Below are 26,100 nucleotides of genomic sequence, written 5' to 3'. Positions count from 1 at the left end.
GTTAGGGAAGAAATGAGTAACACTGTATGGAAAAGACGACTCTTTAGTAATTAGAGAGAAATTCTTTGATAAGTTTTAACACGGAGAAAGGTTTCCTTTTCCAGAGCTTCTGCTGGAGCGTTGCTCCCTCCCAAGGGCCTGTTTTGAAGCCAGAGGTCCTTGTATCTGATTTACCTGGGCCTGGGGAGCTGTGCCACCACCGTTGCTTATTTTGGTGCCCACAAGGTCAGGAAGGATCTGTAGCCGTTGCATGGGTCAGCTTTTATCGTAGCGCATGGGTGGGGGACGGCTGGCATCTACTTAAGGTTTGCCCTTTTGTGTAAGCGGGTAAATCCCAGCTGGAGAAACGGATCTGCCTTTGCCTGACCTGTGCCCAGATTTGCTCGCGCTGGCCAGTGAGCGCTCGAATGGGGCCACGAGGCTTTCGTGGCCGGGGGGAGCCGTTCGACAAAGACCAGCTGTAGGGGTGCGAGAGCCGGTGAAGAGCTGATGCAGCGTGAGGAGCTAAGTGCCGGAGCTGGTGTTCTGAGGCACTCCCCGCAAGGAAAGTGGTGTTGAGGGCACGCCACGTCAGTGACTACCACCCCCACGGCACCCGCAGTCATGCCGGGTTTCTCACAACGGGCTTTCTGGCGTTCTCGTGGCTGTCGGACCTTTCTGCTTCTGAACGTGCCGTGCTCTGGTGCACTGCTCAGCCCGGCCTGAACCCTACAGAGAGCCCTCTCCCGCCTCGCGGGGTCGGTTCCCGTTCTGAGCAAATCGTACCCCCTTTCCCTCCCGCAGCCCAAGCAATATCTTTCTGTTAGTCTGTGTTGGGGACTGAGCGCTGCCTGCAAGTCTCTCCGTTTTCTCTCTGTTTATTTTAAAAAATTTCTTCATGTAGCTTTGGTTGTTGCCTTTGGTTCCTGAAAGGCGCTTGCGGGTGGCTTTTTAATTTAAGTTTGATTTTTAGATGGGTTGAACGATGGAAGGGAAATGCATTTCTCTGCAGGAAAGCAGTATTGCCTGAAGTAGACAGTGTATATTTACTTGTAGCGGTAGAGATGAGAAGTTAGATCCCCACTCTTATTTAGAGCAATTCTTTAGGGGTGACTCAGTTTTGCAGAAAGCGCTAACAATTGAGCGGTTGCCTGGATGACCGACTGCACAATAATGCTTGTCATTTGCTGACATCAAAACGACGGTGTGATATTAATAATGCTTTTTTTCCCCCCTATGCTGGGGATCTAGTTTGGGTTCTCTTTATTTGTTTCCCTCCTCAGAATATTACAGATCTTCCTATAAATAATCTGTGAGTCCAAAAGGTCTGACTCGAAGCCCCGGGTTCGCCTGCAAGTGAGTGGTGCTTGCTCCCCCGATGCACGGCTAGAGCTTGCAGTCTGTGGGACTGTCTAAGGCTGTTTGCAGGTTTTAGTATTGCCATTTAGTGAGAGATGTGTGGGTTGGTGCTTTCTTCTCGTCTGCTCTGTTGTGGGTTGGTTTTGCTTACCAACAAATGTACTCCAGTAAAAACCATAATGAAAAACAGCTCTAAAGATGCTGTCTGCAAGTACAGCTTACTCCAGGTCAGGAGAAAAACAAGCTGTGTTGATAAAAGCACCTCAGGCTATGTAGTGGCCTTGGCAGTTGTGCCTTCACCCGCAGGATGAAGCGGCAGAGAGCTTCAGGGCGGGCAGGCTCTTGGTGTACACTGTGTAGGATGGGACGACCTTCACGAGCCAAAGAGCCTTAAGTTCTGTTTTGGCTGGTTTTGCTGATGTTTTTTATTCCGCTGTTTACAGGAACAGGGAGTGAGCTGGGACCTGGAAATAGGTGTGCCAGAATATCCCGTGAGTGCGAGAGGTGGGTTTGAGCCATTTGTAGCTCTCTGAGCTGCAGGAGGGATTGAGGATGCGCGCTGCAACAAACCTCGTTTTTGCAAATTCCCACATAGTCCAGGCAGTAAATCCTGAGGCGAGCAAGCGCTCAATTTCAGGACCGGAATTCCCAAATGGAGATGACCTTGAATTTGAAAATACCCCTTTCGTGCCACAGGCCTGTAGTGTCTTCCCTGCCTCAAGAAGGTGGCCTGTGGGAGTCAGTGCCGAGCAATACGTTCCCGTCCATACACAGCCCTCCGAAGACGAGCAGTGCAAGGAGGTTTTCTTTGTTCCGGAAATCCACGGGAGAGGTGCCTATGCTTGCAGAGGGCTTTTTCCCTTTTTTTTCCTTTCTTCTTTTTTTTTGCTGCTGAATTTGGAAATTTCCTTTGTCCCTCTTCTGTTTGTGAGGGCTGCAAAGGTTTTCTCCTCAGCTCATTGTTTATGCTTCTTGCAAGCTAAATAACAAGTGGTCTGTGCATGTGTGTATGAATTGATTCCTGTCCAAGCAGTGGGAGTCATCAAGGGAAAGGGTGTTTAGCATTTAGGTTTCTGTTTAGTGACACAAAGACAACATCAAAGTTGATAGAGCCCCAAATTTGCCCCCAATATACTCCTTCCCCGTCTCTTTTTATGCAGTGCTGTCCTACTCTTGAGTGTTTGCAGAGAGTTTGTAAGTGACCCCTGCTATTCCCTCTCAGTATTTCACTAGGAAAAAGATGCTGAAAAGGGACTGATGCGAATCGATTTTGTAGCTGTGGTCAACAGCTGGGGTGGTGGAAAAAGAAAATGGTTATGGTCCTCCCTTCCCAAGCGCCCATCCGTCCACTCGGAGGGGATGTGGGACATAAGGTCCTTTTGTTTCTGTTGCCTTCCTCCTCGTGGGAGCCCAGTGCCGCGGATGCCGGAGGATTTACAGCCCCAGCACCTCCGCCCTCTTCCTGACACTGGCAACCTACGCAAAGTTGTCCGTCCTCAGCATCACACAGGTCTGGCTCCGGCCGAGGTGCTGCATCCCAGGGCAAGTGTTTACATGGGAGCCTTGAGTGATAGGGGGACGAGGGGATGCGTGGGGGTGTGTGATTCCTTGTGAGGACACTGCTGTCACACTGACTGGGATGTTCTCAGAACCGGGGCGTGCTCGCGGCTATGGGTACGTGCCTTCGAGAGCTCTCATCCCACCGTTTTACCAGAGGTGTTTCCTTAGGTTTTTCCTACTGTGTTCTGGCTAGCAATATTGTGCTGGTTTTGTTGCCATTAGGCATTCGGTGGAAACGTTATGTGTGGCCTTTGGCAGCTTTGCGTTGTCCCTGAGCTCCATTAGGCTCCGTTAGAGGCGTTCATTCCTATGCCAGTAGCAGTTTTGCGGCACAGTTAAGTGCTGGCCCTGCAGATGGTGGATTTATGAAAGGGTGTCACTCTTGTGATGTCAGGAATAGAAGGCTTGGAAACGGCTGGGATTCCTGTTTACCATCTGTTTCCACGGCCCTTCCCTAATAGACCTCTCCTCCTCCAGAATTCAAGGATCTTTAATCAAAACTGTTTGGCTTGTGGTGGGAGGGAGGAAATCCCAAATCGTGGAGGAGATGGTGACATTTCTTGACCTTTTCTATGTGTATCTCGGAGACAAACACACTCTGATGAGCGTGCGTGTGCTTATGTTTGTAGGTTTAGTCTTTGGGTGTATTTCCTAACACAGGCACTCAGCGAGATGCTAGGTTATGCATTTCTCTGCAGCAATCGAGATGAGATAAACTTGCAAACCCTTTGAGGGGACAGTGTGTTAGCTAGTCCGATCCACAGACAGCTGTATGCAAGCAACTAGCTTACTAAATGTTTCCAGATACGCTCCTCCCGAGAACCCGCATTTCACTTTGCTTGGAAAACTTAGTGTTGCAGTTTTGAGTCGTTTGGTTCAGAGCGGTGCCGCAGACCTGTCCGCCTATGCAGGAACTCTTACAGCATCGTCCTTTACTCTGAAGGGAGTTTTGAGCGTGCAGCCTGTTCTCTTGCAGTTGGTGCTGCTCAGAAACACTCAATAAGCTAGCTTTGTTATCATACGGTGTTAGCTGTGGCTCATCTTCTCCTCTTTGCTCATGAAAAATATTACAGCAGTCCCATGCAGAAATGTCTGCTGGAGCATGATCTAAAACTGAGCAATACTTTCAGAATTGAGTGACTCGCAGTTTGGGGTGCTCTTTGTGTGACTCGTGAGATTACCCAAAAGAGCCTGGCATTTAGGAAGTGGATTTTCAGTGGTTTCTGAAAAATTGAGCCATAAAACTGGTGCCACATGGGAAATCATTGGTCTAGTATGCATATTTAGTACACATTAAAGCCTGGGAAACACCAGTTCTTGCGATTCCATCAAGGAAACTTGATCAAGAATGATAGCGTCAGAAATGAGGTCAGTAGGTGGTTTGATGACACTTAAAATACAAAGATTACGTTAAAGTAGCACACAATATGATGAAACATTTTTTCCCCTTAGGGTAAGCTGTCTCTCTTTTCCTTTTCTAGTATGTCCTGGTAGGTGTGTACGCCAACTGCGCTGTTGCTTTCCAGCAGCGTGCAAAGCGGCGTCTCCTTTGCTGCTGCTTCCCTGGCTTGTGCGCCGGCCCTGTGTGGAGAACTTGGCTTTTGACACAGCAGTTGTGCGGTTTGGGTCCTTCTCCTCTGTGCTCTCGGGAAAGGCGGCTGCGGCACCACAGCTTGAGCTATGACTAATGAGACTTAAAATTAGCTGCTTCACCTTAAGCTGAAGAGTCAAAGCTGTCTTAACAAGTCTGCTCCAGCCCTAGCTATTTTCTGGGGACTGGGCAAAGAGGGAGATCCTGGAACATGGACTTGCCGTTGTGTTTGCACCAACACTTAAGCCCTTAGGCTACGAGAGGATTTCTTATTGCTGCCGCAGTGTACTGCAGACCAGAGCGTGCCTTTCCTTCCCGGACAGAGTCTCAAAGGAAAGCCTTTCGTCTCTCCAGCTCTGAGCATCCCCTCTTTGTAACAGACTTTAAATGGGAGAGACAAAGGCCTGAGGCTTGTGTTCTTGCTGGGGAGAACAAGAGGTTTAGTGCTCTTGATATTGGAGCTTTTTCTGTTTTTCTGTCGTGAGGCATGCCGGGAAGCCCTTAAAGAAATGCCTTAAGTGCCCTCAGGGATGCAGGTCTTTTCTTGGGCCCGGTTCATTTGCCAGCAACATGACAGCTCAGAGGGTATGAGCTTGGTAAGTGCTGGGTGGGAAGCAGCCGGCCAGGATCAGACCTGGAGCCAGAAAAGTCAAAACTATTTTCGCAGCCAGTGATTTCCTCCAGAGAGGGAATCTCCTGTCCGTGCCGCAGAAGGCGCGCAGGGCTCTTGCTTTTGCCTGAGCTGAGGGAGAGGAGGACCAAGTCCTTTGGGAAAGAGACCTCTCTTGTTGGATGTCTGAGAAGACTTTCTCCGTGGTAACATCTGAACGGAGGGCTTTTCTGAGTGAAAGCTGTTGCTGCAACGTGGTGGGGTGGAAGGCGGGTGTGCTGCTAGGTAGGATTGGGGCTCTGTGCCTGCCTCGCAGGTAGGAAGATAGTGTCTGCCCTTGGGCAGCAGAGAAGGCAGTCAGGGCAGGCTCAGGCTAATTACCGTTTCACATGTCACGTTTGCATTTTGCAGGTGGTTTCATCCCAACATCAGCGGAATTGAGGCAGAGAAGCTGCTCCTGACCAGGGGTGTCCATGGCAGCTTTCTGGCTCGACCCAGTAAGAGCAACCCAGGAGATTTCACTCTCTCTGTCAGGTAAGCAGACAGCAGCAGAGGAGGACTGGAGGAAAAGGGGCTGTCTCGACCTCTCCAGCACACCCTGCTCTGATTAACGTATGTGCAAGGGGAGAGGCGCTGCACAGAGATGACCTCTCTGTGGTACCACTTGAAGTTAAAGGGTCACTGAACTCTCCCCGTTGCTGCAGAGGCCGTGCTAAAAGCCACGCGCTACTTTCCCCCGGTTTGTTCATCCCTGTGGGTTGCACGTGCCCCTGTCCTGCCGGGGTTGGCTCTGTGCTTGTGGCGTGTGTTTCTGGAGCAATTGTTGCCAGAGGAGGGAAGATAACGAGCCCATTTACGTTTCTGCGGAGAGCATGTTCAATCCCAGCAGGGATGAATCATCTCACTCCAATTTCAAAGGAACTTAATGTAGCTGCCTTTGGGAGAGACTTGTTTTCTGTGTCTGTGAGGGACCCCAGGAGCACCTCTGTAAGAGAGTGACCTTGCTGACCAGCCTCACAGTGGCTGTGTTCCCAGACAGTATCATGTGCACCACCTTTAAAGTGCTCTTGTCTTCTTTGGGACCAAGGCAATTGCAGCGAGGAAAGCTGCACTTTTGCCGATGGACTTTGTGAATGTAAGTCCACCCTTATGACGCGGTGGAGCAGATGCACGGGGTGGAACTCTCTGAAGGTGAACTAAAGGGAAGAGGCAAAGAGTTGACACCATTGACCCAGCCGGTCCCTGAGATGAAAGGAGCAGGTTGTGGGTTCAAGGCATGAACCTTCCATGAGCGCCATCCAGCAGGGGAAATAGCTCAGCAAAGGTTTCCCCAGGCACTTGTAACACAGACCTCTTTTTTTGTGGTGGCTTCTGTTTAATTTAAACAGCCCTCATTTTGTTTAGGAAACGCCAGTGAGTTTATAAATCCTTTGACCAACACTGGGTTTAGAGAAACTTTGTGCAAACGACGGCATGGACAGAGCGTTTCCACCTGGCAGGGCACTGCCATCGAGCAGGACGTGAGCAACGCCGGCGTGGTTTGAGCCTCGGTCCCTCCCCGCGCACCTCTCCCCCCACAGCCAGGTGCTGCCGGAGCTGCTGCCCGTTCAGAGCAGCGTGGCAATGCCGACTGGCTCCGGCGAGACTTTACCCTCTCCTTGTTGCCTTAACCGCTCAGACGAAACCCTTCTTCGCCTTATTTTTTCCCCCCCTTGCAGTTGTCACTGGACTTGAACCTGCCACTCCTTTCTGCCAAGTGCAGTCGTTTCTTAGCTTGGCAAGAGGGAGGGTTTGCAGCTGCCTTATTTTTTTTAAATGCTTCCTTTTGTGTTGGGGAATACAACCCAGCAGTCCCACCCTTTGCCTCTCGGACGGCTCTGACTGACCACAGCTCCTCGCGCTGTGGAGCAACACAGCGGAAGGGAGAAAGTCCAGCTGCTTCTGCGCCTTGGGCTGGGTGGGGAGCGTTTGGATCTGACTTCACTGGCTCCCCAGTAATCTTGCGATCAGAAGTGGCTGTGAGTTAATGAGAGAGGCAGGAAGTGCTTCTAATTAGAGTGGAAAATAAACCCAGTCACAGAGAGCTGCCTTGAGCAAGCTATGGCAGCAAGGGAATACGTGTGAAAAGGGGGGTTATCTTCATGTGAGCTTAGTGTCTCTTTTCATGTAATTTTGTGAGTCGGGGTGTTGTCTGATCGTAAAGTGAAGTACTGACAGCACCTGCTTAGCCAGGCAGTGTGCAAGCAGATGCAGGTTATGGCTGTGCAACAGTGTCCTGATGTGGAAAGATACCCAGCTAGCAGCATAATTACCCTGAAATAGCAGGGTAAATTGCTTTGTCGGGAGAGCCAATTCCCACACCTGCATTACTGCACTTGTGCCTTGTGCTGTGGAGTCAGTCCACAAGTTTGCAGAGTTTTCTTCCCTTAGCTCTGTCCCTGTGCCTCAGCCAAAGGCCACGTGTGTTTCTGCCATTGCGGTTTGTTGCCTTCCACCTGTGCTGGTCCATTGCCTCCCCTCTTCCAGCTGTGGCACGTGTTGAGACTGAGTGGATAAAAGCTTGGCCTCCCGTGGAACAGCTACGGCTGGCTATGGAGTCCCAGAGCAGTTTTATTATTGCTATTCTTTCTTTCCTCCTTTCTGCTTTCTCTATGGCAGAAAACAGAGAGGGGGGAAGAAGAGAGTGTCAGATTATCGGAGGGGGTTTGGACCACTTCCTACTGCAGAGAGACCTTTACACTGCAGGAAATGTTTAATAACAGTATTGCTTTGGCCAGAAGATCGAGCCAATTAACGCCCTTAATGCATGAACGGTGTCCTGCGGTAATGAGATGCAAGTTAAGAGCGGAGCAATACAGCATGCCTTAATATCATAGTATTGAACAGTACCCCCACAGCCCACTGACAGATTGTAACTGAGTGGAAAGTCTGACCAACTCTCACAGTTCTGAGTAAACCAAAGCTGTGACACATACCATGTTTCCAGGAAAGCACATTAAACATGACACACAAGCTTAGAGGCAACGTGTTGGGCTTTGAGGCATCGCGAATTGAAGACGAGGAAAGAAAGAATTCTTCCATTGACTACTTTTACCTGTAAGTTCTTGCTCCTTCCTGGCTCATCCCATCTCAATTCCATGACTTGAGGCGAGGGTTGTCCTATAGTCTCGGGTATGGAAAATTTGCTTGGACGTGGTCACTGGTTAGGTAGACCAGTCTTGCTTATACTTCGTCTGAGTGATATGCTCTTTTCCCACTGATGATGGCCCCAAAACATGTGCATAAATGTTCTTGGGAATTAGAGCTGCAACACCAAAAAGAGTATGGAATGAGTAGCTTTATGTGCTGTGAAAGCTGAAAACTTGGGCAGCTGTCTTCCCGCTATGTTTTTCCCCTTTCCCTGTTACATTACACACACACGCAGCTGGAACAATGAGTTATTATTCTCACCTAGAATTATATCCTGACAGAGCTTTTTTTTTTTTTTTAATCTCTGAACTGGACAGGTCTATATATTTTTTTCCTTTCTGAGAAATAAAAGGTTTTCAAAGGGAACAATACAGATATCTTTGAAAAAGTACCTAAAATGGAAGTGTCAGTGCGAGAAAGTACCTTAGAAAAACAATCAAAACCTCTTCCTCCTTCTTTCAACCCCCCTTCAGCTTCATCAAGGGTTTTTGAAAGCCAGTGAGGGGAAAGGCAGCTCCTTTTAATTACAGAGAGGATGTGGGCTGAAAAGAAAGCAGGCAATGGAGTTTTGGCTGACCAGACCACACACCAAGTGGCCGTGTGCTGGTGTGTATCCAGATATGTGTCCCTGAAGAGAGGGTAGGAAATAATATTGCAGAAGTTACGAGAGGGTTTCCATGAAACTCTGTGGCTGCTTTCCCTTTCTTTCTTTACCTCGGTGCACTCTTTCAGCCTTTACCATTACAGCAACAAGTCTTCACAGGGCTTTGTTTTTTCAGCTCTTAAGAGAAAGAGGCAAGCCACGTGGAGAGGACATGATACGGTTAATGAATGGATGATGTTTGTCCTGGTCTTAAAATAATAGAAAAAACTCTTCAAAAAATCCTCAGCTCGGAGTCCAAACTGCTGGCAGCTTGTAATTGGCCAAACCTGGCTCCTCTCATCAGCCCTTCCTCTTCTGAAACATACTCCTTCTTGGGATGTCTCTGCAGATAAGTTCAAGAGCTTGTTCGACCCAGCGGACCAGACACACTTGCCGTAGTCCAGTGCCAAGAGGGCTGTGTTTCTGAGAAGTCTTTGTTTGGTGTGCTGGTGGTTCATCAGTACTAGATACTGAATTTGGATTTCACAGAATCGTAGAATCATTAAGGTTGGAAAAGACCTCTGAGATCATCGAGTCCAACCGTCAACCCAACACCACCATGTCCACTAAACCGTGTCCCTAAGTGCTGCATCTACATGTCTTTTAAATACTTCCAGGGATTCCAGGGATTTATTGGCTCATCTTATTCTTCGGGCACTTCAGCAAATACGTGGAGCACATCAACGGGAGGAAAGTGGTCTGGCAACTCCAGCTGAAGTATAATGATGATGGAGAGTCATTCTGAGTAAGGCTGTAGTGATATCTTGTGCATCTATATGTGAGCTGTCTTGTTCCATGCAGTTGCTGCAGCGCTGCTCTCTGCAGGTATTTCAGTGTTGCCTCAACCCAGGCAATACGACAGCTCTGTATCAGCGGGTCACTTGATGTGGGTGGTATTCCTCATTGCAGGGAGTGGCTCCTGCAGGTTATGAGCGCTAGCGGTTGCCAAAGGTAATGACGGCACTCCAACACTTCATGCTTTCTTCAGAGTGGCTCACAAAACCTGCGGTGAAGGGGGCTGTTTGGAGGAATGCCTCAGCTTCTGAGCCTGGAAGGGGCTGTAAACTGGAGCTGGGCTTGCAGGAGAGCTGTGGAAGCTGTTCTGGATGGTGGGAGCAGAGCCTGCTAGTTAGGGGATTTTTGGAGGATGCAAGTAGAGTTGATTTGCCTGTTGCAGTTCTGATGAGTGGCTGTTACAAAGGCTTCCTTGCCTTTCTTGTATGTTATGTCATGTCTCACTTCCTAGAAGGACCTGGTACTGGGTTTGCTTTTGATATTGAGTCTTCCAAATTTTAATCGTGATTCTTAAGAAAATAGACCTCCTTTTGAAAGTGAGGGCTGTTGGGAGAGAAATATGGGAGGCCATGCAGGAAATGCCCCATGTTTCCAGCTTTCAGTGCGTGCCGGGATCTGCCAGAGCATGTTTTCAGAAGACCGAGTATTTAGAATCACTTCTGAAGAAAGTGAACAGCTTCTTACAGATTTGGCCCGGTCTGGGTAAATAGCTTGAACAAAAGGAAAAGGCATGTTGAAAGTTTGCCTAAGTGGTGCTTGGCCTGTGGCCACGACAGTAATGCAATGCCAAGACAGTTAAGAACCATACGTTGGAGACCCTGTTAACTTGGTAGCTGCGTCACGTTTTACGGGAACGGATCTTATCCTTGTTCATGGGATACAGTACAAAGTGCTTCTGGGTAACAAAATCTTGTTAGAGCTACAGTCTCCCAGAGTGGTTTCCCTATTAACACTTCCATTGAGCATTCCTATATTTAATTGGACTTTTTTTTTTCCCCCAGAAGGCGTGTACAAATACACTCTGGGTACAGGTTAAGACATGGAATCAAGAAGGAAGATTTTATGTCCCGCAGAATACGTACTCTGTGAAAAGGAGTATATCAATACTACAGGTGTGTTACACTGGTTGAGTTGCTGCCTGCAGACAATACAGATGCAGCACAGGAAGAAAATTGGGTCTGGAGAAGAATGGATGGAGGCTTGAAAGAGGCTCTTTTCTAAAACAGTTGGCCTTGTTGTCTCATCATAATAGCACCTACCTGTTAAGGCCCTGTAATCCAGGCCTACACAAATATTCGGTGAGAGGTACGCCTGATTCTGCTTCTTCCCAGGTAGTCCGGCCAACTCAGGGAAGCACTGTCTTCATGTTACAAGGAAACAGATGATGGGCCCAGAGTCATCTTGAGAGCCTCTGAGAAGGTGCTGAACATCAGATCATCAAATCTTGGCTAAGTGCTTTTATCACAAGACCCTTCTTCCCTTAAGAAAGCATGTTCTCCTCTGACAACAATGTCTTACTTTTGTCCTGGGGTGGCTTGAATTTATTTGGAAGCACATCGTTCAGTTAGAGATGTAATACTAACAGATGGATACCCTTGGCTTACTTGCGCTCATGTTTGCTGCTATTTACAAGTTTGGGAAGGCAGAGGAGTGTGTTGAAAGCCTCCTTTTGACGGCAGCCAGTTGGCAAATGGTCTGTGCTTCACATCCCTTCCCAGGGCAAAAGGCTGGGTCTCTTTGGAGCAGGAAGCACCTTCAGGAATGCAAAAAGCATAAATGCCCTATAGGGAAACAGTGCCAATGGGGGAGTTCACTGAGTACCTGGATGTCCTTGGTCTCCTGTAAGCACCTTCTGGAGCTCCTAACACCTAAAGTGAGCAGTAAGGTGAGAGCTCAGGCAAGACAGCTGAACTGCTTCTTCCTAGGAATCGGGTATGAGAATTTGAAACCCATACCTAATGTCTAGAATTCACTTGATTGTATATTTGAAATTGCATGCAAATGTCAGTTGGTTCTGTTGTGTTGTATTAGTGGATAGTGAGTTTTCTCTGAGAGCCCAAACTATCATTTAATTGAAAGCAAACATTCAGTGAAGTTTCTAAACCCTGTGGGAGGTTCTTCTTGTTTTTCCATAGAGAGACTTCGGGGGGTTTTGGGTTGCTTTTTGCAGCTTGTCAGAGGGGTCATATGTGCATGCTGTGAAGTTCTAGGCTTTCTCTGTCTGACACAGGCAGGAGAAGCACATGACCATAAAAGACTTCTGGTGAATGTATTTCTGAGATTTAAAGTGGCTCTTCTGCCTTCAGTGGCAAAAAAGGGTCTGTCTGGGTTTTTTGCGGGTCCTCTTCTCATTGACTGTGCTCTATTGCGAAGAAGAGCAGACTGCATCTACACTGGTGGTCACTGCAGCATGGACACAGATTCACAAGTTGGAATATTTTGGACCAAGAAACCCTCCTGGATATCTAGCTAAGGAGTTGTGCTGATAGTGTAAAGAAGCTTAGCTTGGAATGGAGGCAACTCTCGCTTGTCTGATTACTGACTCTGAAGCTGCCAAAAAAGTTGGCATCTGCTATTAAACAGTGCTGCAACCCTGTATGAGAGCTGTGTGTCTGTTAGGCAGAAGTAGCCGTGCCCTCCGGCACAGGGTAGCTGAGTACTTTGGGCATCTCCTTTGTGCTTTATTTCACCAGTCAGCATGTCGAGGGCACGGTTTAATGGATGCTGCTACTGTGCAGTCCAATTCTGCTGCCCAGTTTGGAGCTGCAGAGGTGACGCAAGCTTTAAGAGAAGAAAATGGGAAGGAAATAGGGATCGATCAATGCCCTTTGTGTTTAGCATGACCTTGAGGGCTCATGGGATAAAGGACCCTGATTATATCTCTGCTTTTCACCCCTGAAGTGCTCAAAGACCTTGGGGGTGGAGGGGATCTTGTGAACTGAGCCTTTGTAGGTCTGTGGCGGGGTTGGGATGTGGGGAGAGACAGCTGTGGAAAGAAGGGAGCTTTTGAGCCTCAGGCCAAGTGGCAAAAACACAGTTTGGTCTGCTGCCTTCTGTGCTGCACAAAGGCTCTTCGTGTCCAGCTGCTGGCATGAATGGTCGAAGCACTTCATGTGCCAGCCCCTCTCGGAGAAGAGGCATTGTCATTGGAGCGCTGGCTGGGATCTGAATTTCACAGCCAGTTTTCATTTCCATCTAGTGAGTTCTGCTCATATCCTAGACTGCCAGACTTTGAAGTCTCTGCCCGTAGGACAGCTGGAGTTGGTGTGGCAGGCCAGGTCAGAGCTATACTTACCAGATGTACCAGGAAGAGTTAGCTAGCTGTGTCTCTCTAAATTCCCAGGGGTGCCACGCATCGGATTCCTGTGTTACAGGCGGTTGGGTTCAGTCTCCAAGACCTTGTTGTCACGGTGTGGTGTGACCGTTCAGGATCCAGATGCAGATTTTTGCACCTCGGGCCTGTTTGCCAGTCTTTTGCTGGTTTTGTTCTGCTATTAATGTGGGATGATGGTAACACTGTGGATGCTGTCTCTGTTCACACTCAGTTGTTGCCACTGAATTGGCACTAACTGGAAATCACCTCGATGCCAGACAAAGCATCCAAGAAGGGCTATGTGAGCACAAACTGGAATTGCTGATTCTACATTGACAAAGTCCTCTTTAGCAACTGGGATGGAATAAATGTGAATACAGCCATCTGTCAGGGCAGTGTTTTAGGGAGAACCGCGTGACACGTGGTGACTGTGGCTTGAATGTGGCTAAGAGCCTTGCCATCTAATCATAAGTCATGCCTCTAATAAAGGCAGCTCTGGAGGAGGAGCACACAGTGGCTGTGCTAGCACACTGCTGTTGATGTTTCTGTGGGCTCTTCAAGGCTTGGCACACAGAGATCTCATTGCCAAGCTCCAGCTTGGCCTCGTCTCGTTGCCGAGCTGCTGCCGCTGTGTACTCTAGCACAGCTCATTGGATGGTCGGCATTTAATCTGCTTGGGCACACGACCAGCCCCTCACGTGCCAGAAGTCGTGGCTGTTAAAATCCCTGAGAGATGTGGAAATAGCAAAATCCATGGCAGTAGTTACATGAAGGCAGCCACACCTCTGGGCAACATGAGCGCATCCCAGGGATGGCAGTGACCACCCCGTCACTGTGAGAGGCTGCGGTACTTCTCACAGTGCTCTGTGTGCCCTTCACCAGTCATCCCACAGTCCTGCAGATTGAAGCCCCGGGCTCACAGAAGTTGATGTCCTCTGCTGTCAGGCCTTTTGGGAGAGTGCGTTATTGCAAAGTCAGCAGAGTCCTCCAAGGTGGACTTTCATTAGACCTTGCGGTGCGTAGTTCAATGTAGTATTCAAGAGGAGGTACCAGGGAGGAGGTCGTTTCTCACCTTACCTGAGGAGCCAGGTGTCCATCTTGCGTGTGCGAGGCAGGATGGAAGAGCAGCCGGATCCCCTCTGCCGGAGCACTCGGCCACCTTGGTGCTGCTCCAAGCGCTTGTCTAGACTAGAGGAATTTGCACAAAGGTATCCAAATAAAATGACACCACTGTAAACCCTGTGCAGACTTAGCATGATACCGGCAACCGTAGCGAGTGACAAGTGCAGTGAAATGAGGCTAGCACACACCCTGGCGTGCACATCCAGCTGACACAGCCTGGCTGTGTTCCTGCAGCTGCGCCAGAATGCCCTAAGGCAGACAGAGCCCTTTGCCACCGCTTGCATTTGAGGGCCAGATCTTAACCTCTCCCTGAAATCAAGAGGTAGGATCCAGACTCTGAGGTAGACAGTACCTACAGCCCAAGAAAACTAAACAGGAGATGATTTTGTGGAGCTGGGGCTAGATATCCAATACCATCCAGATATCTGGTCTTTCACTGCCTTGCTAACGGGGGCTGTACCCGGCTGCAGAAAGATAGGAGAAACGGGGGCAGAACCACTACTGAGAGCCCCAGAGCCCCTGCCATGGATCCAGCTCTTCCTTCCATTTAACCTTGTGCGCAGACCACTGTAGCTTTTCTAATTCCCCACTGCATGAAATGGGTTTTCTGTCTGACCTGGTAGGCTGCTTATACCACCTTGAGTCTCCTGCATCTCACTGTCATGGTTGCTTTGGCAACAAATTGAGAGAGGCTGGGAGCAGCTCAGCATGGTAAAGAACAAGAAATTTGCCCAGATTTACGAATCTCTCTCTGACCCAGCTCGTCCATCAAGCAACGGGCTTCCAGCTATGTCTCCCCGGCTCAGGGGGGCTGCTGCATTTAAAATGCAATTAACCTGCCTCTCAGAGGTTAGTGTGGCCTTCTGAGGAAGGAGGCTGGGCTTTGCCGGGGTGAGGGGGCTCTTGGAAGGGACTGATAAAGGCACCCAGCATATTCCCTTGAGCCTGGAGGGCACCACTGGAGAGGTGAAAGCATTAACCCTTTCGGTACAGTTTATAGGGTTTGTGAATACCAGGCAATATATTATTGGTTTGGGTGATTTTTTTCCGTTTTTTTTGTTTTTTTTTTTTAATTAAGTAGATGATAGTGAATACACCTGTGCATAGAAAACTATTCACTGTAAACCAGAGTTAAGGTCAGAGCCTCATCCAGCTGAGAGGGTAAGTAGTGTAGGAAGTGGAAGGGCTGGCAGAGGAGGAATTATTCACCTCCTTTGTGTGAGGTTGTCTGGGAAGCAGAGCGGGCTGGGAGCTTGTGAGGTACAGAGTCAGTTCTTGGCTGAGTAACCTTGGCCAAGGAGCATCCATCCCTTGCCCTACTGTAGAAGTGTGGCCAGCATGAGCGGCATCTGAGTGAACGGAGAGTGCATGGTGCAGCTTAAAGAGGTAGGTGGTGGTCAGGAGGCTTCTGGACTCTGAAGGCCAGTGCTGGGTTTCCATTCTCTCATGCTTACAGTCTTGTTTGCCTTCCTTCCTCAGAAGAAACGATGAGGTGACACACATTAAGATCCAGAACACAGGGGATTACTACGACCTCTACGGCGGTGAGAAGTTTGCCACCCTTGCAGAGCTGGTGCAGTACTACACTGAGCAGCAGGGGCTGCTGCGGGAGAAGAACAGCAATGTCATCGAGCTGAAGTACCCTCTCAACTGCCAGGACCCCACCTCGGAGAGGTAAGCCACGCTCCCTAACAGCCTCTCCCGGTGGTGGTGACGCTGTCTTCCCAACTGGCTCAGACCCTACAGCGGCACCCGGCCTGGGTTTGGAAAGGAGCCCGAAACAGAGTGTGTTTGGGTGTGATGTAGCTTTCGTGACCCAAAAGCTGCACATCTCTGGGATGTGGTTCCCTAGCTGCTCTGCGTGCAGAAGCTGGCTAGATAACATTAGCAAGGCCCAGAAACTGATACTTGCTCAGTGTCAGCGTGTGCTGATAAGCTTTCTCTAGCTTTTGGGCAACAGGGAACATGAGCAGTATGAGTCCACCTGCAAAGGGTCCTGCAGGTGTATCCCAGGAGGCACGCAGCTTTGGTTTTAAAAGGAACAGAACACGTGCAAGTGACTTGTGTCTGCCTGCAGAACGCTGGGTAGAAATGCCCTGAAAAAAGTCTTCCCCCATCCCATCTCAGTCTGTAACTGCTGTTCATCTCAATAGCAACACACTGTTGTCTTGCAGGGATGGGGATGGCTGACTCGCTGTGAGAAGCGGCTTGCCTCAGGCTACTTCAGGATGTTTCCACTCGCTGATTAGTGACCTTCTTTCCTCCCCTTCATCTGTGACACTCCAGTGACCCCTTTTTTCCTTTTCCTCCCCCTCAGTTTCCCCGGTGTCACATGCAGCAGCTGACATGGTGGGTTGGAAAGGGGAAAGCCTAGTCAGGCGGCTGGCGATGCCAAAGCAGTCCCCTAATCACTCTAACTTTAGCAGCCGGGGTAAGGCGAAGCTGTGACTAGTCTCGGTTCCTGAAACGGAGCAGAGGCGCTCCCCTCGACACTGTCATGTGAGCCGGCTGGGCCGAGGCGCTGGGAAGTCCCTCCGGCTCACGTGCTCCCCTGTTGCCAGGGAGGTTTCTCTGCTCCTTCCAGATCGCAGTGTGAAAAGCGGCCGGGCAGCCGCTCACATTAGCAGAAGCTCTGGAAAAGTGGAAACCCCCTTCAGCTGGGTTTCCCCCTCTTCTCCCGCCAAGGAAAGTCTGGCTTGGCAAGGAAGCTCCACAAAGATTTCTGCTCCAGACCACACATCTGGTGGCATCAGGGAGAAGAGAGGGGAAAAGGGTCCAAGTCCTCTAAATATACGAAATGACGACGGTGTCAGAATATAGCGGAATGCGTCAGGGTAGCAGTGTTTCCAAGACCTGGGCCTGAATAGCAGCAGCGCTGAGGCACTTCACCAGAGGTGGGCCGTTCTGCCCTCTGCAGCAGTGCGACTCGTGCAGCCCTGTGATCCTAATGCCTTCTCAAGCCCGCAGGAAGGAGTCTTGCTCTTCACACGTCTTCCCAGTCAGGCTTGAAATGGCTGCCTTCGCACCATGCTGAGTCGGGACTCAGAAGGCCCAGCATCACTGACTGCTGTTCTGTAAACTTTGTCGTCTGGGACAAAGTTGCTGAGATGTGACGTGATGCCATTGCATTGCCCCTGGAAGGTTATTTTGAGCCAGCTTGGCTGGCCAGCCAGGAGCCAGCGTCTTCAAAGTGGGACCTGTGGCATCTGCCCAGAGCCACGGCCGAGTGTTGATGGAGCGTGGGGATCGAAGGCTCCGAGGCAAAAAGAAACTCGTCTTCACTCCAAACTGTTATTTGTACCTACGGAAGGCTGTGGCAGAACGCTAGCCCATGAAGCGTGCCTGCCCCGGATAGCTGCTGTGCGGGTAGGCGAGACATGCTGCCTTGCTGAGCTGCTGGGCAGCAAAGGCCAGGTGAGCTGCCTAGCCAGAGCACCGAGCTAGCACAATAGTGCTGCGGTTTGAGCTGCAGAGGGCATGTCCAGGAACGGGCAGATTATTCTGTGCTTAACCCCAGGGCATTGTGGCAAGGCTGCTGCTACAGGCTTCTGACCGAGCCGGTTAAAAGATAGCCTGCGTTTCACTGGGGCTGCAGTGTAAGTATGTCAGCAGACCAAGAGAAAGGATTATGAGAGATTAGATGGAGAAACAGGGGCACGTGCATGCACGATGTACACAGACGGAGAGGTGGAGCAACTCATGCCTGCGCAGTGAGGCTTGGGAAGAGCTGAGCACAAACCTCTGCACGTTGTAATCGCCGCTGGCCGGAGACGTGGCTGCGGGCAGGGTTGGAGGGGGAGAAGCCTCCTGGGCACAGTGGGGAACCCGGTTGTTGCCACTCCGGGCGAGCGTGCAGGGCGCTTCTGTTCTCCCTCAGCTGGACCTGAGCTGAGGTTAGTGACCTGGGAGGGGAGCAGCAGTAACTACAGCTAGGAGGACCCTTCTGAAAATCCTTCCCAAACTGCGTCAAAGCATCTTGTTCCTGGTCAGTGTTGCCCATGCTCTGTGCCTGATACTGTGGGACTGCAGCCTGCTGACTCCAAGTGTTCTGCTTTTTCTTCTGTATTAAAAAAATAAAGGAAAACGTAGCCACCTTCAAGTAAGAACTGCCAGAATCATGTTTCTCATAGCTTCGTCGGAAGCTATCCCTCGATGACAGTGCTTGTCATACATCACGTGGCAGTTTAATATACTGATGCCATTTCACATTTGGCTTGAGGATTGAGCAGAGTCCTGACACTTCCAGCCTCAGGCTAAGGTACTGATGTGACGTTGCAAAGTGTTGGAGGAAAGTCACTGGAGACTGTTTCTAAAATAGCTCAAGGCGGTGTCATGCCAGTGGGGAGAGCAGTCAGATTGGGAGCCTAGAAATGGGTTTCCCGTGAACGCCATCCCCAGCAGTGAGTGTAGCTCTTGTCTAAAGGCAATGCTCTGCGTGTTTCTGAGCTGACCTTGCTCTCCATTGCTGCTCCCCCAAGGTGGTACCATGGGCACCTCACTGGCAAGGAGGCGGAGAAGCTCCTGACAGAGAAGGGAAAACCAGGTAGCTTTCTGGTGCGGGAGAGCCAGAGCAAACCAGGAGACTTTGTATTGTCGGTGCTGACAAATGAGGATAAGATGGAGACTGGAGACCGGAAACCACACGTGACCCACGTGATGATCCATTACCAGGTGGGAAACGTGCTGTCCCTGCTCACCCTACCATAGGCGCTGGGTGGGTGACCCAGCCGGGAGCTGTGCATTCGAGTCTCACGGTGGTTTCGTCGTTCTCTCCTGCAGCCAGATGGGAAGTATGACGTGGGGGGAGGAGAGAGGTTTGACACCCTCACAGACCTGGTAGAGCACTATAAGAAGAACCCCATGGTGGAGAAATCTGGAGCTGTGGTTCATCTGAAGCAGGTAATAGTTGCTCTAGCACATATTTGTTGGTTCTGGGCTTGCCCAAACTCCTGGGGGAGTGCACAGATCTGCCCCTGCTCTTTGGAAACGCCCTGTCCCCAGAATACCCTGCCGGCTACTTGTCATGCTTGTCCAGGCTCACACTTGCCAGAGAGGTCCCTGGCCCCGCACTCAAGGTCTCAGGAATGGACCCAACTCCTGCCAGTACCCCAAAGGATCAGGGATTTGGGAACTGTTTTTTCAAGTGGAAAGTTCTCTGTCTTTCTGTTATTGAAAGTGATTTCTGTTATGTCTTCATCTGTCTTTCAGCCATTCAATGCCACGCGCATCAATGCAGCTAATATTGAAAACAGAGTGAAGGAGCTGAACAAAATGGCAGATCACAGTGAGAAGGCCAAGCAAGGGTTCTGGGAAGAGTTTGAGGTACAGGATGCTGCTGTGCTGTGTCCCACTTGTGCCTGTGGGTGAAGAATATCACATTTGCATGGGAGTGTCGTGGTTTTCCAGCACTGAGGACCTCTTCTCAACACTGTTGCTCCTTTCCCTGTTTTCCGTGTTCAACTGAGTTACTTCCTGGTCCTTTTTTTCATTGCTTTTTCTCGTGTCTGAGGCAGTTTCTCCTTCCTCATCCTAGAACTGCATACCTTTTGTTCCCTGCAGGGATTTGTGCCTTCTCCCCCATTAACTCCCTCATCAAGCTGCTTCTTGGCTCCCTTTGCCTTCCTGCCGGCACTCCCTCTGCTCTTCTCAGCATTAGGAAGCCAAGCAGCTTGTCAAAAGAGCCCTTCCTTTGCCTCTGACTCTCCTTATCTGCCCAGAACAGTTTGTTCTTGTGTACTCTGCTCCACAGATGCTGCAGCAGCAAGAGTGCAAGCTCCTCTACCCCAGGAAGGAGGGACAGCGACCAGAGAATAAGGCTAAGAATCGCTACAAGAACATCCTTCCCTGTAAGGAGACACTGAATACTGATTTGGGTTTTTTCACCACAATTTCTGCAGCCTTCTCTGGGGCTAGTTAATGCTGCAGAGCTTTCTGATCATAGCTGAGTTGGAAAGAGGTGTGCACTGTCCTAGTGGAGCGGTCCAGTTAGTTTATGGCCTTCTCAAACCCCTTTCTAAGCTGGTCCTTCCCTTTTGCGTGGGAAACAACCGGTAAATTGCTCTCCTCTCTTTGTGCTGTGAGTCCAGATATGCTTCAGACCTCAAGTGTAGTTCCAAAGTCATATGGAGCCAGAGCTAGAGCCTCCGAAGGAAATACTGGGAAACTTGAGTTCAGGCCAGCCTGCAACGCTCCGTATCACTAATATCCATCCAAGTTACTAGACTGGCAGCATAGCTGTGGGACAGGTAGTGTGGACTACTGCTGTCATTAGGAGAGCATTTTACACCCTCTTTTGCAGTAGTTACCCATGTGACTTCATAGCAAGAGCCTTGTGGGAGCCCTTGCTGGGAGCCACTGTGACTGCCCTGCAGCAAAGCCCATCCGTGCTCCTGCGTGTGTGACTCACTCCTGTGTTCATTCTGGACTCTCTTCTCCTTCAGTTGATACCACACGGGTGGCACTCCAAGACGTAGATGAGAGCGTGCCTGGGTCAGACTACATCAATGCCAACTATATCAAGGTACTTGGGAAAGGGAAGACACCATGTGGGGGCTGTCTTCAGCCCAGTGCTATGTTTCTGGTGGGTAAGGGCAGTAATGGTGTAAGTCTTGGGGGAATGGCCCGTCAGGACCAATATCTTTCACTGGCTCCAGGCCAAACACTGGATTTTTTTACTGTAACCCAAGGGATCTCATCATTCTACCATGTTCTGTTTGCCCCTGTCTAAGAGTTTATCTCAATCCCCTCCTTTCCTTACCTGTTCAGGAGGTCCTAGGGGACTGACTCAGACTCTCTGTCATTGACCATTATCTCTGAGGTCAAATTATAATTGTCATCTGTAAGCTAAGAGCTGCTTGAAGCTGTATTTCCAGCAATGCTGCTCTGGCACTTAAGCACCAGCCTTTGAGAAACCTTCAAGGTGGCTTCACTCCAGCCATGTCCACCTGCAATTTCTGCAGCTGCCTGCTGGCAAGAGTCTGTTGCGCAGTAATGTGCGTTACAGCAGTATAAAGGTCCCTGGAGGCAGGCAGACCATTTTGCTGGCGACTCTGTTGAAGCTCGTGATGGGAGCGGTTCGTGTCCACAGGTCTGATGAATAGAGGAAAATCAGCTAGCTCAGAAATCCTGCATGGCACGGTGCCCTGACTTTGCTGCTAAAGGTGCACTAAAGCAATTCTCAGTTCCTCACTCCAGCGTCGTTGGCTTTTTTTCCCCCCTCTCCTTTGCTCCTCAGAGCATCCCTGAAGATGGAAGGAACTCGGAGCACTGCAAGATCTATATAGCCACCCAGGGCTGCCTGCAGACAACAGTGAATGACTTCTGGGCCATGGTGTATCAAGAGAACAGTCACGTCATTGTCATGACAACCAAGGAGGTGGAGCGGGGCAGGGTGAGCACTGCCAGGGCGCTGTCCCCAAGCCTGAATGTTACCTGCTTCTTGTGCCAGCCTCTTTGGTTGGATACAAGAACTAGTTCTAAAGCCAGGCCTTCAAAACTGAGAGGTTGATGCAGCAGCTGCTATGTGCACCAAGCTGGGTAGTTATTAGGGGCTTGTATTAAAATGTGCAGCAGAATCAGTAATGAATTAATCCTGCGCAGTCGACCTACCTATATTATCTTGCCTGGACAATTGCAGGTCTTTATCCATAATGACAGGGATCCAAGTGACAAACTCTCATTTCAGAATGGACTCCATTGCAAATCTGTGTTGTTTTCCACACAGGAGTGGCTTGGACAGGACTGGGATGCTTGGGAGATTTTCCGTAGATTTAGAGAGCCTAACTTTGCTCTGACCGTGACAAAGCATAACCCCTAGGAAGCTGCTTGTCCTAATAGTGTTTAAGTTGTCTCTGGCCAGCTTTCATTTAATTTCTCCTCTGTCTTGTAATGTTGCTTTAGCTCTTCTTCATGAAAGAAACATACCGCTTTGCTCTGCACAGCCAGTCTCCCCAGCCCCATAAATATTAATGGGGTGTCCCTCATATGACTTGCTTCAAGGCTCTGGGGAATTGCAGGTGGCAGAGAGAGAGAGAGAGAAAGCGTCGTGCTTGTTACAGCCAAGCTGGAAAGCTGGGGGGGGGGGCGCATTGCAAGCTGGCTGTGTGAGGGACAAAAGTAATTATACAACCTACCTGTGTACCACCTATATGCATTTCACTAGGAGTGGGTTGGTAGGAGCCAAGGAATGCAGTGAAATACCATGCAGAGCCATTTACTGGAACAGCCTTCCTTAGTAAAGAGAGGAACTAATTATGATTGGCACTAGCAGTTTCGCCTAGGGATGAGGGGGAGGCTGTGCTTGCAGCAGACTAGTGCAGAGATGAGATAAAGATAGCTCCACTCGCAAGCCTTCTTTTGTATTGGCAAAGTCACTGTGGCAAAGAGGGGATGGGCTGGAGGACAGGAGGGGTATAGGCAGACTATGTAGCCCCTTGGGATGGAGATTTGACTCAGGGGTTAGGCAACGACCAGATCAACAGCTCAGGTGCTGTGTGTCAAGACTATGCCCTTGGCAAAGCAATGCCTACCTGAGGCTGGGGCTAGCTGAGGAGGGAGATTCCCCTAGGGATCACATCCTTCATAAAGGAATGGCCCTTTCTGGTACATCCCCAGTTCAAAGTAAGTGCCCTGTGCGTATGGCTCTCCTTTAAAGCTCTACGCCGGGGCTGCACACCCTTTGAAGGCAGCAGCATCCCTGAGCAAGGTGTTCAGGGGTTCATCCTCCAGCTCCCCAGTCTCGACTAATGAGCAGCTATCTGATGTTGCTGCAGAACAAATGCTTCCGTTACTGGCCAGACAAGAGTTGCACCAAGGAGTACGGGTGCATCTGTGTGCGAAACGTGAGCGAGCGTGAAGCCCAGGGCTACTACCTTCGGGAGCTGGAGATCTTGCGGACCGACAGGGTGAGTCCTTTGCTGCTGTCTGCCCACTGTGCCGGGAAAGGGCTGGTGTTGGAACTCCCGGGGAGGGAACCGTGGCTTCTCTGTTTGTTTTTTTTTTTTTTACTTAATGGTCCCACTGTTTAAGTTCTGGGCCACTTTGCCCCAGCTTTGATAAAAAGAAAGGAAGGCGAAGCCTCCTAGTAGGTGGGGTTTTCTGACTACGTGGCGGGTCTCTGCTCCCTGCAGGATGAGCGCCCAAGACTGGTGAAGCACTATCAGTATTTTAGCTGGCCAGATCACGGGGTGCCCAATGAACCAGGAGGGGTTCTGAGCTTTCTGGACCAAGTGAATCGGGCACAGCGAAGCATTCCAGACACAGGGCCGATCATAGTGCACTGCAGGTACGAACCAGTGGGCTGTCAGCGGGGCACTGCAGTAGGGATGGGTAGTAAAAATGTGTGTCTCTTCTTTTTCGTTACACCTGCAGCTGGGTCATCATGCGAGCTGATGATGGGCAACTGGGATATAAGTATACGCATGGGAAAATACAGCCCTCCTCCAGAGCCTCACTGGTGATAGCACAGGGAAGAGCAGGCGTGATCTGGAGCTGGTAGCTCTGATGCAGCCTGCTAGGCTCTGATCTCCTAAGGGTCAGCATTTGGCTGGGCTTGTCTTATAGCAGCCGTTCCAAATCTGCCCAGGATGGGACCAGGCATGCAGATGAGTGTTGGAGCTGAGCTGACTAACTCGGGGGAATGTTTCTTCCAGCAATGATGTTTTCTTTTCTCTTTCCAGTGCTGGAATAGGACGCACAGGCACCATCATCGTGATAGATATTCTGGTGGATATTATTCACAGGCAAGGTATGTCTCCCTGTCTGTCTCATGGCTTTCACCATTTGCCTTGCTCTGACCAGTTATGGGATAACCCTGCTCTTGTGCAAGCAGTGGGTGCGTGATCTCCCAGCAGCGGGGTTTGACTTGTCCGGGCAACAGTTGGCACAGGCTTAACCTGAATGCAGGGTGAGAAGGGCTCGTGTGCTGTGCCCAGTTCCCCATTTTTCTGTGGGCCAAGAAACGGAGCTCTATCGTAATGAAATGTGAACCCTCTCCAAATGGGTGTGCACATGGACAGCCCTCTTGTAAGGGAGATGCTGTCAGCAACACGGCACAGGAGAGTCGTCTTGTTGGCATCAGTTGGGCCAGGATTTCAAGGTCTCCTGGAAAACCCTCTTTTAATGAGGGTGGGGTGGGGGGGAAACAGGTTCAGTAAGGGTGTAACTCCAGTAGCCCTTTTAGAAATAAGTCCCCCAAACTCTTCTGTGTAGGAGGGCTCTCACCCTTACCTGAAATTCTAGAGCTGTTATGGAACTCTCCGCGGTACCTCTGGGTCTGGTCTGGGAGCCTCGAGGCAGGTGGACCCTCTTCAGCAATGGTTGTATCTATTTCATAAACCATGCACGGGTGGTAGGTCTGGATCTGTAGGAAGTTGCCACAGAACAGACCTAATTCCCCCTCCCCTTGGTCCAAGCAAGTCAGCCCTGCCTCAGCCATTCTCAGTCCAAGATGCTCTGGCAAGGAGAAAAAAAAAACTAAAAAATCTCCTGGGCAGAGAGATGCATCAAATCCTTTCACAACATTCCAGGGCTTCGCTGACACTGTGCCCAGCGAGATACTGAAAGCTTTCAAAGTTGTCCTAAGAAAATAATTTTTCAACCTAATTCCCACTCCCTAAACCTCACCTTCTCGCTCTCGATCAGGTTTGGACTGCGATATTGACATCCCCAAAACTATCCAGATGGTACGCAGGCAGCGTTCGGGCATGGTGCAGACAGAGGCACAGTACAAGTTTGTTTACATGGCTGTTCAGCAGTACATTGAGGCTGAGCAGAAGAGGTTGGAAGAAGAACAGGTGAGTTCTGTTTGGCTCGGCTGGAACAGCAGGGGCAGAACTTGGCCCACACCAAACACCACTTCCACTCCCACCTTCTCCCTGGAGCTCAAATACTGCCCTGAACACATGGAAATAAATCCACACCCACTGCTCCCCTGCTGGCAGATGGGATCTTGTAAGGCGTTCTCCTGTATCTGCTTTGAGTGGGGTTTTATTGTCTTTGCTTTCTCTTTCAGAGGAGTAAAAGGAAAGAGCGAGACTACTTGAATATCGGCTACTCTCCTATGGAAAAAGGCAGAGCCAAAGGGCAGCCCCCTTCACCGCGGGCCCACTCCGTGTAAGCTGAACGTCTCTCTGCCAGGGCTAAGAACTTCCGCAGCAGTAGGGAGACCACCTTGAGCAAAGGCCCCAGTATTTATCCTTTGCCAGCCTGCCTCTCCCATACCTGAAACCGGACCAGTTGCTGGCTATCATATGGGAATGGCTAAAAATAAACAGGTGACCCCACCACACTGTCAGCAGCGGTGGTAGCAGCCCACCTTGCTCATGGGCTACACTTTTGCAGCTGCTTTGGAAAGGAGAGGAGGAAATAGATCCTGGCCTTTAGTGAGTAGTGCCCCGTATCCTTAGCTCTGGAGAATGTCTCTGGAGAATCTGCTAGAGAGTGAAACTGTGCTACTGCCACTGAGGGAGTTTTACAGCAAAATCTGAAGGAAGATGAGAAGAGAGCAGAGGGGGGTGGATTCGCACCCATGTGGAGAGGGAGCATGTGCTAAGTGGCATGAGTTTCTTACATAAGCAGAGATAAAATACCCCAAATTATGTTTTTCCCTCTTGCCCCAAGTAATGGGATACCAGTGAATGATGGAGAGGGGGTTATAAGTTGAAGGTGAGTGGGTAGGGACATATGTCAGTTATATAATATCAGAGCTTTTGGGCACCTTGAATTGCAGGATCGGTTTTGAAAGAAGAGACGGCTAGGCAGGAGCAGAGGAGTGGGTGTTAACGTGGAGGCAGAAATGCTGTTGCTGGGCTCACGCGGAACAAAAAAATCCAGCTGAAGAGAAGAGGGCAAAAGGAGATGTCACACGTTCTTCTCTGGGCGTTTGGCAGCCGCCGGAGTGCTGGTGGCTCCTGCCCGCTGTGCCCGGCAGCGCGCCGTGC

At 50.1% G+C, this 26,100-nt stretch overlaps 1 protein-coding gene across 1 annotated transcript in view; it reads left to right on the top strand.

Moving 5' to 3' along the window:
* The window catches only part of LOC103917957 (tyrosine-protein phosphatase non-receptor type 11-like), a 41,466-nt gene that overhangs the window by 12,338 nt on the left and 3,028 nt on the right, over positions 1-26,100 (top strand). Inside the window, exons 2-14 of the mRNA XM_009325179.1 lie at positions 5,511-5,633; positions 15,641-15,835; positions 18,640-18,832; positions 18,941-19,060; positions 19,370-19,483; positions 19,911-20,007; positions 20,602-20,681; positions 21,396-21,551; positions 22,933-23,064; positions 23,290-23,444; positions 23,839-23,906; positions 24,803-24,954; positions 25,173-25,273. Coding sequence (XP_009323454.1) covers positions 5,511-5,633; positions 15,641-15,835; positions 18,640-18,832; positions 18,941-19,060; positions 19,370-19,483; positions 19,911-20,007; positions 20,602-20,681; positions 21,396-21,551; positions 22,933-23,064; positions 23,290-23,444; positions 23,839-23,906; positions 24,803-24,954; positions 25,173-25,273 — 1,686 coding nt within the window. The remainder of the gene's footprint in view (positions 1-5,510; positions 5,634-15,640; positions 15,836-18,639; positions 18,833-18,940; positions 19,061-19,369; positions 19,484-19,910; positions 20,008-20,601; positions 20,682-21,395; positions 21,552-22,932; positions 23,065-23,289; positions 23,445-23,838; positions 23,907-24,802; positions 24,955-25,172; positions 25,274-26,100) is intronic.

Source organism: Pygoscelis adeliae, unplaced genomic scaffold (genome assembly GCF_000699105.1).
Source record: "Pygoscelis adeliae isolate BGI_AS28 unplaced genomic scaffold, ASM69910v1 Scaffold36, whole genome shotgun sequence".
Taxonomy (NCBI): Eukaryota; Metazoa; Chordata; class Aves; order Sphenisciformes; family Spheniscidae; genus Pygoscelis; species Pygoscelis adeliae.
The sequence above is the reverse complement of the archived record's forward strand: the minus strand, read 5'-3'. Positions and strand labels throughout refer to the sequence as shown.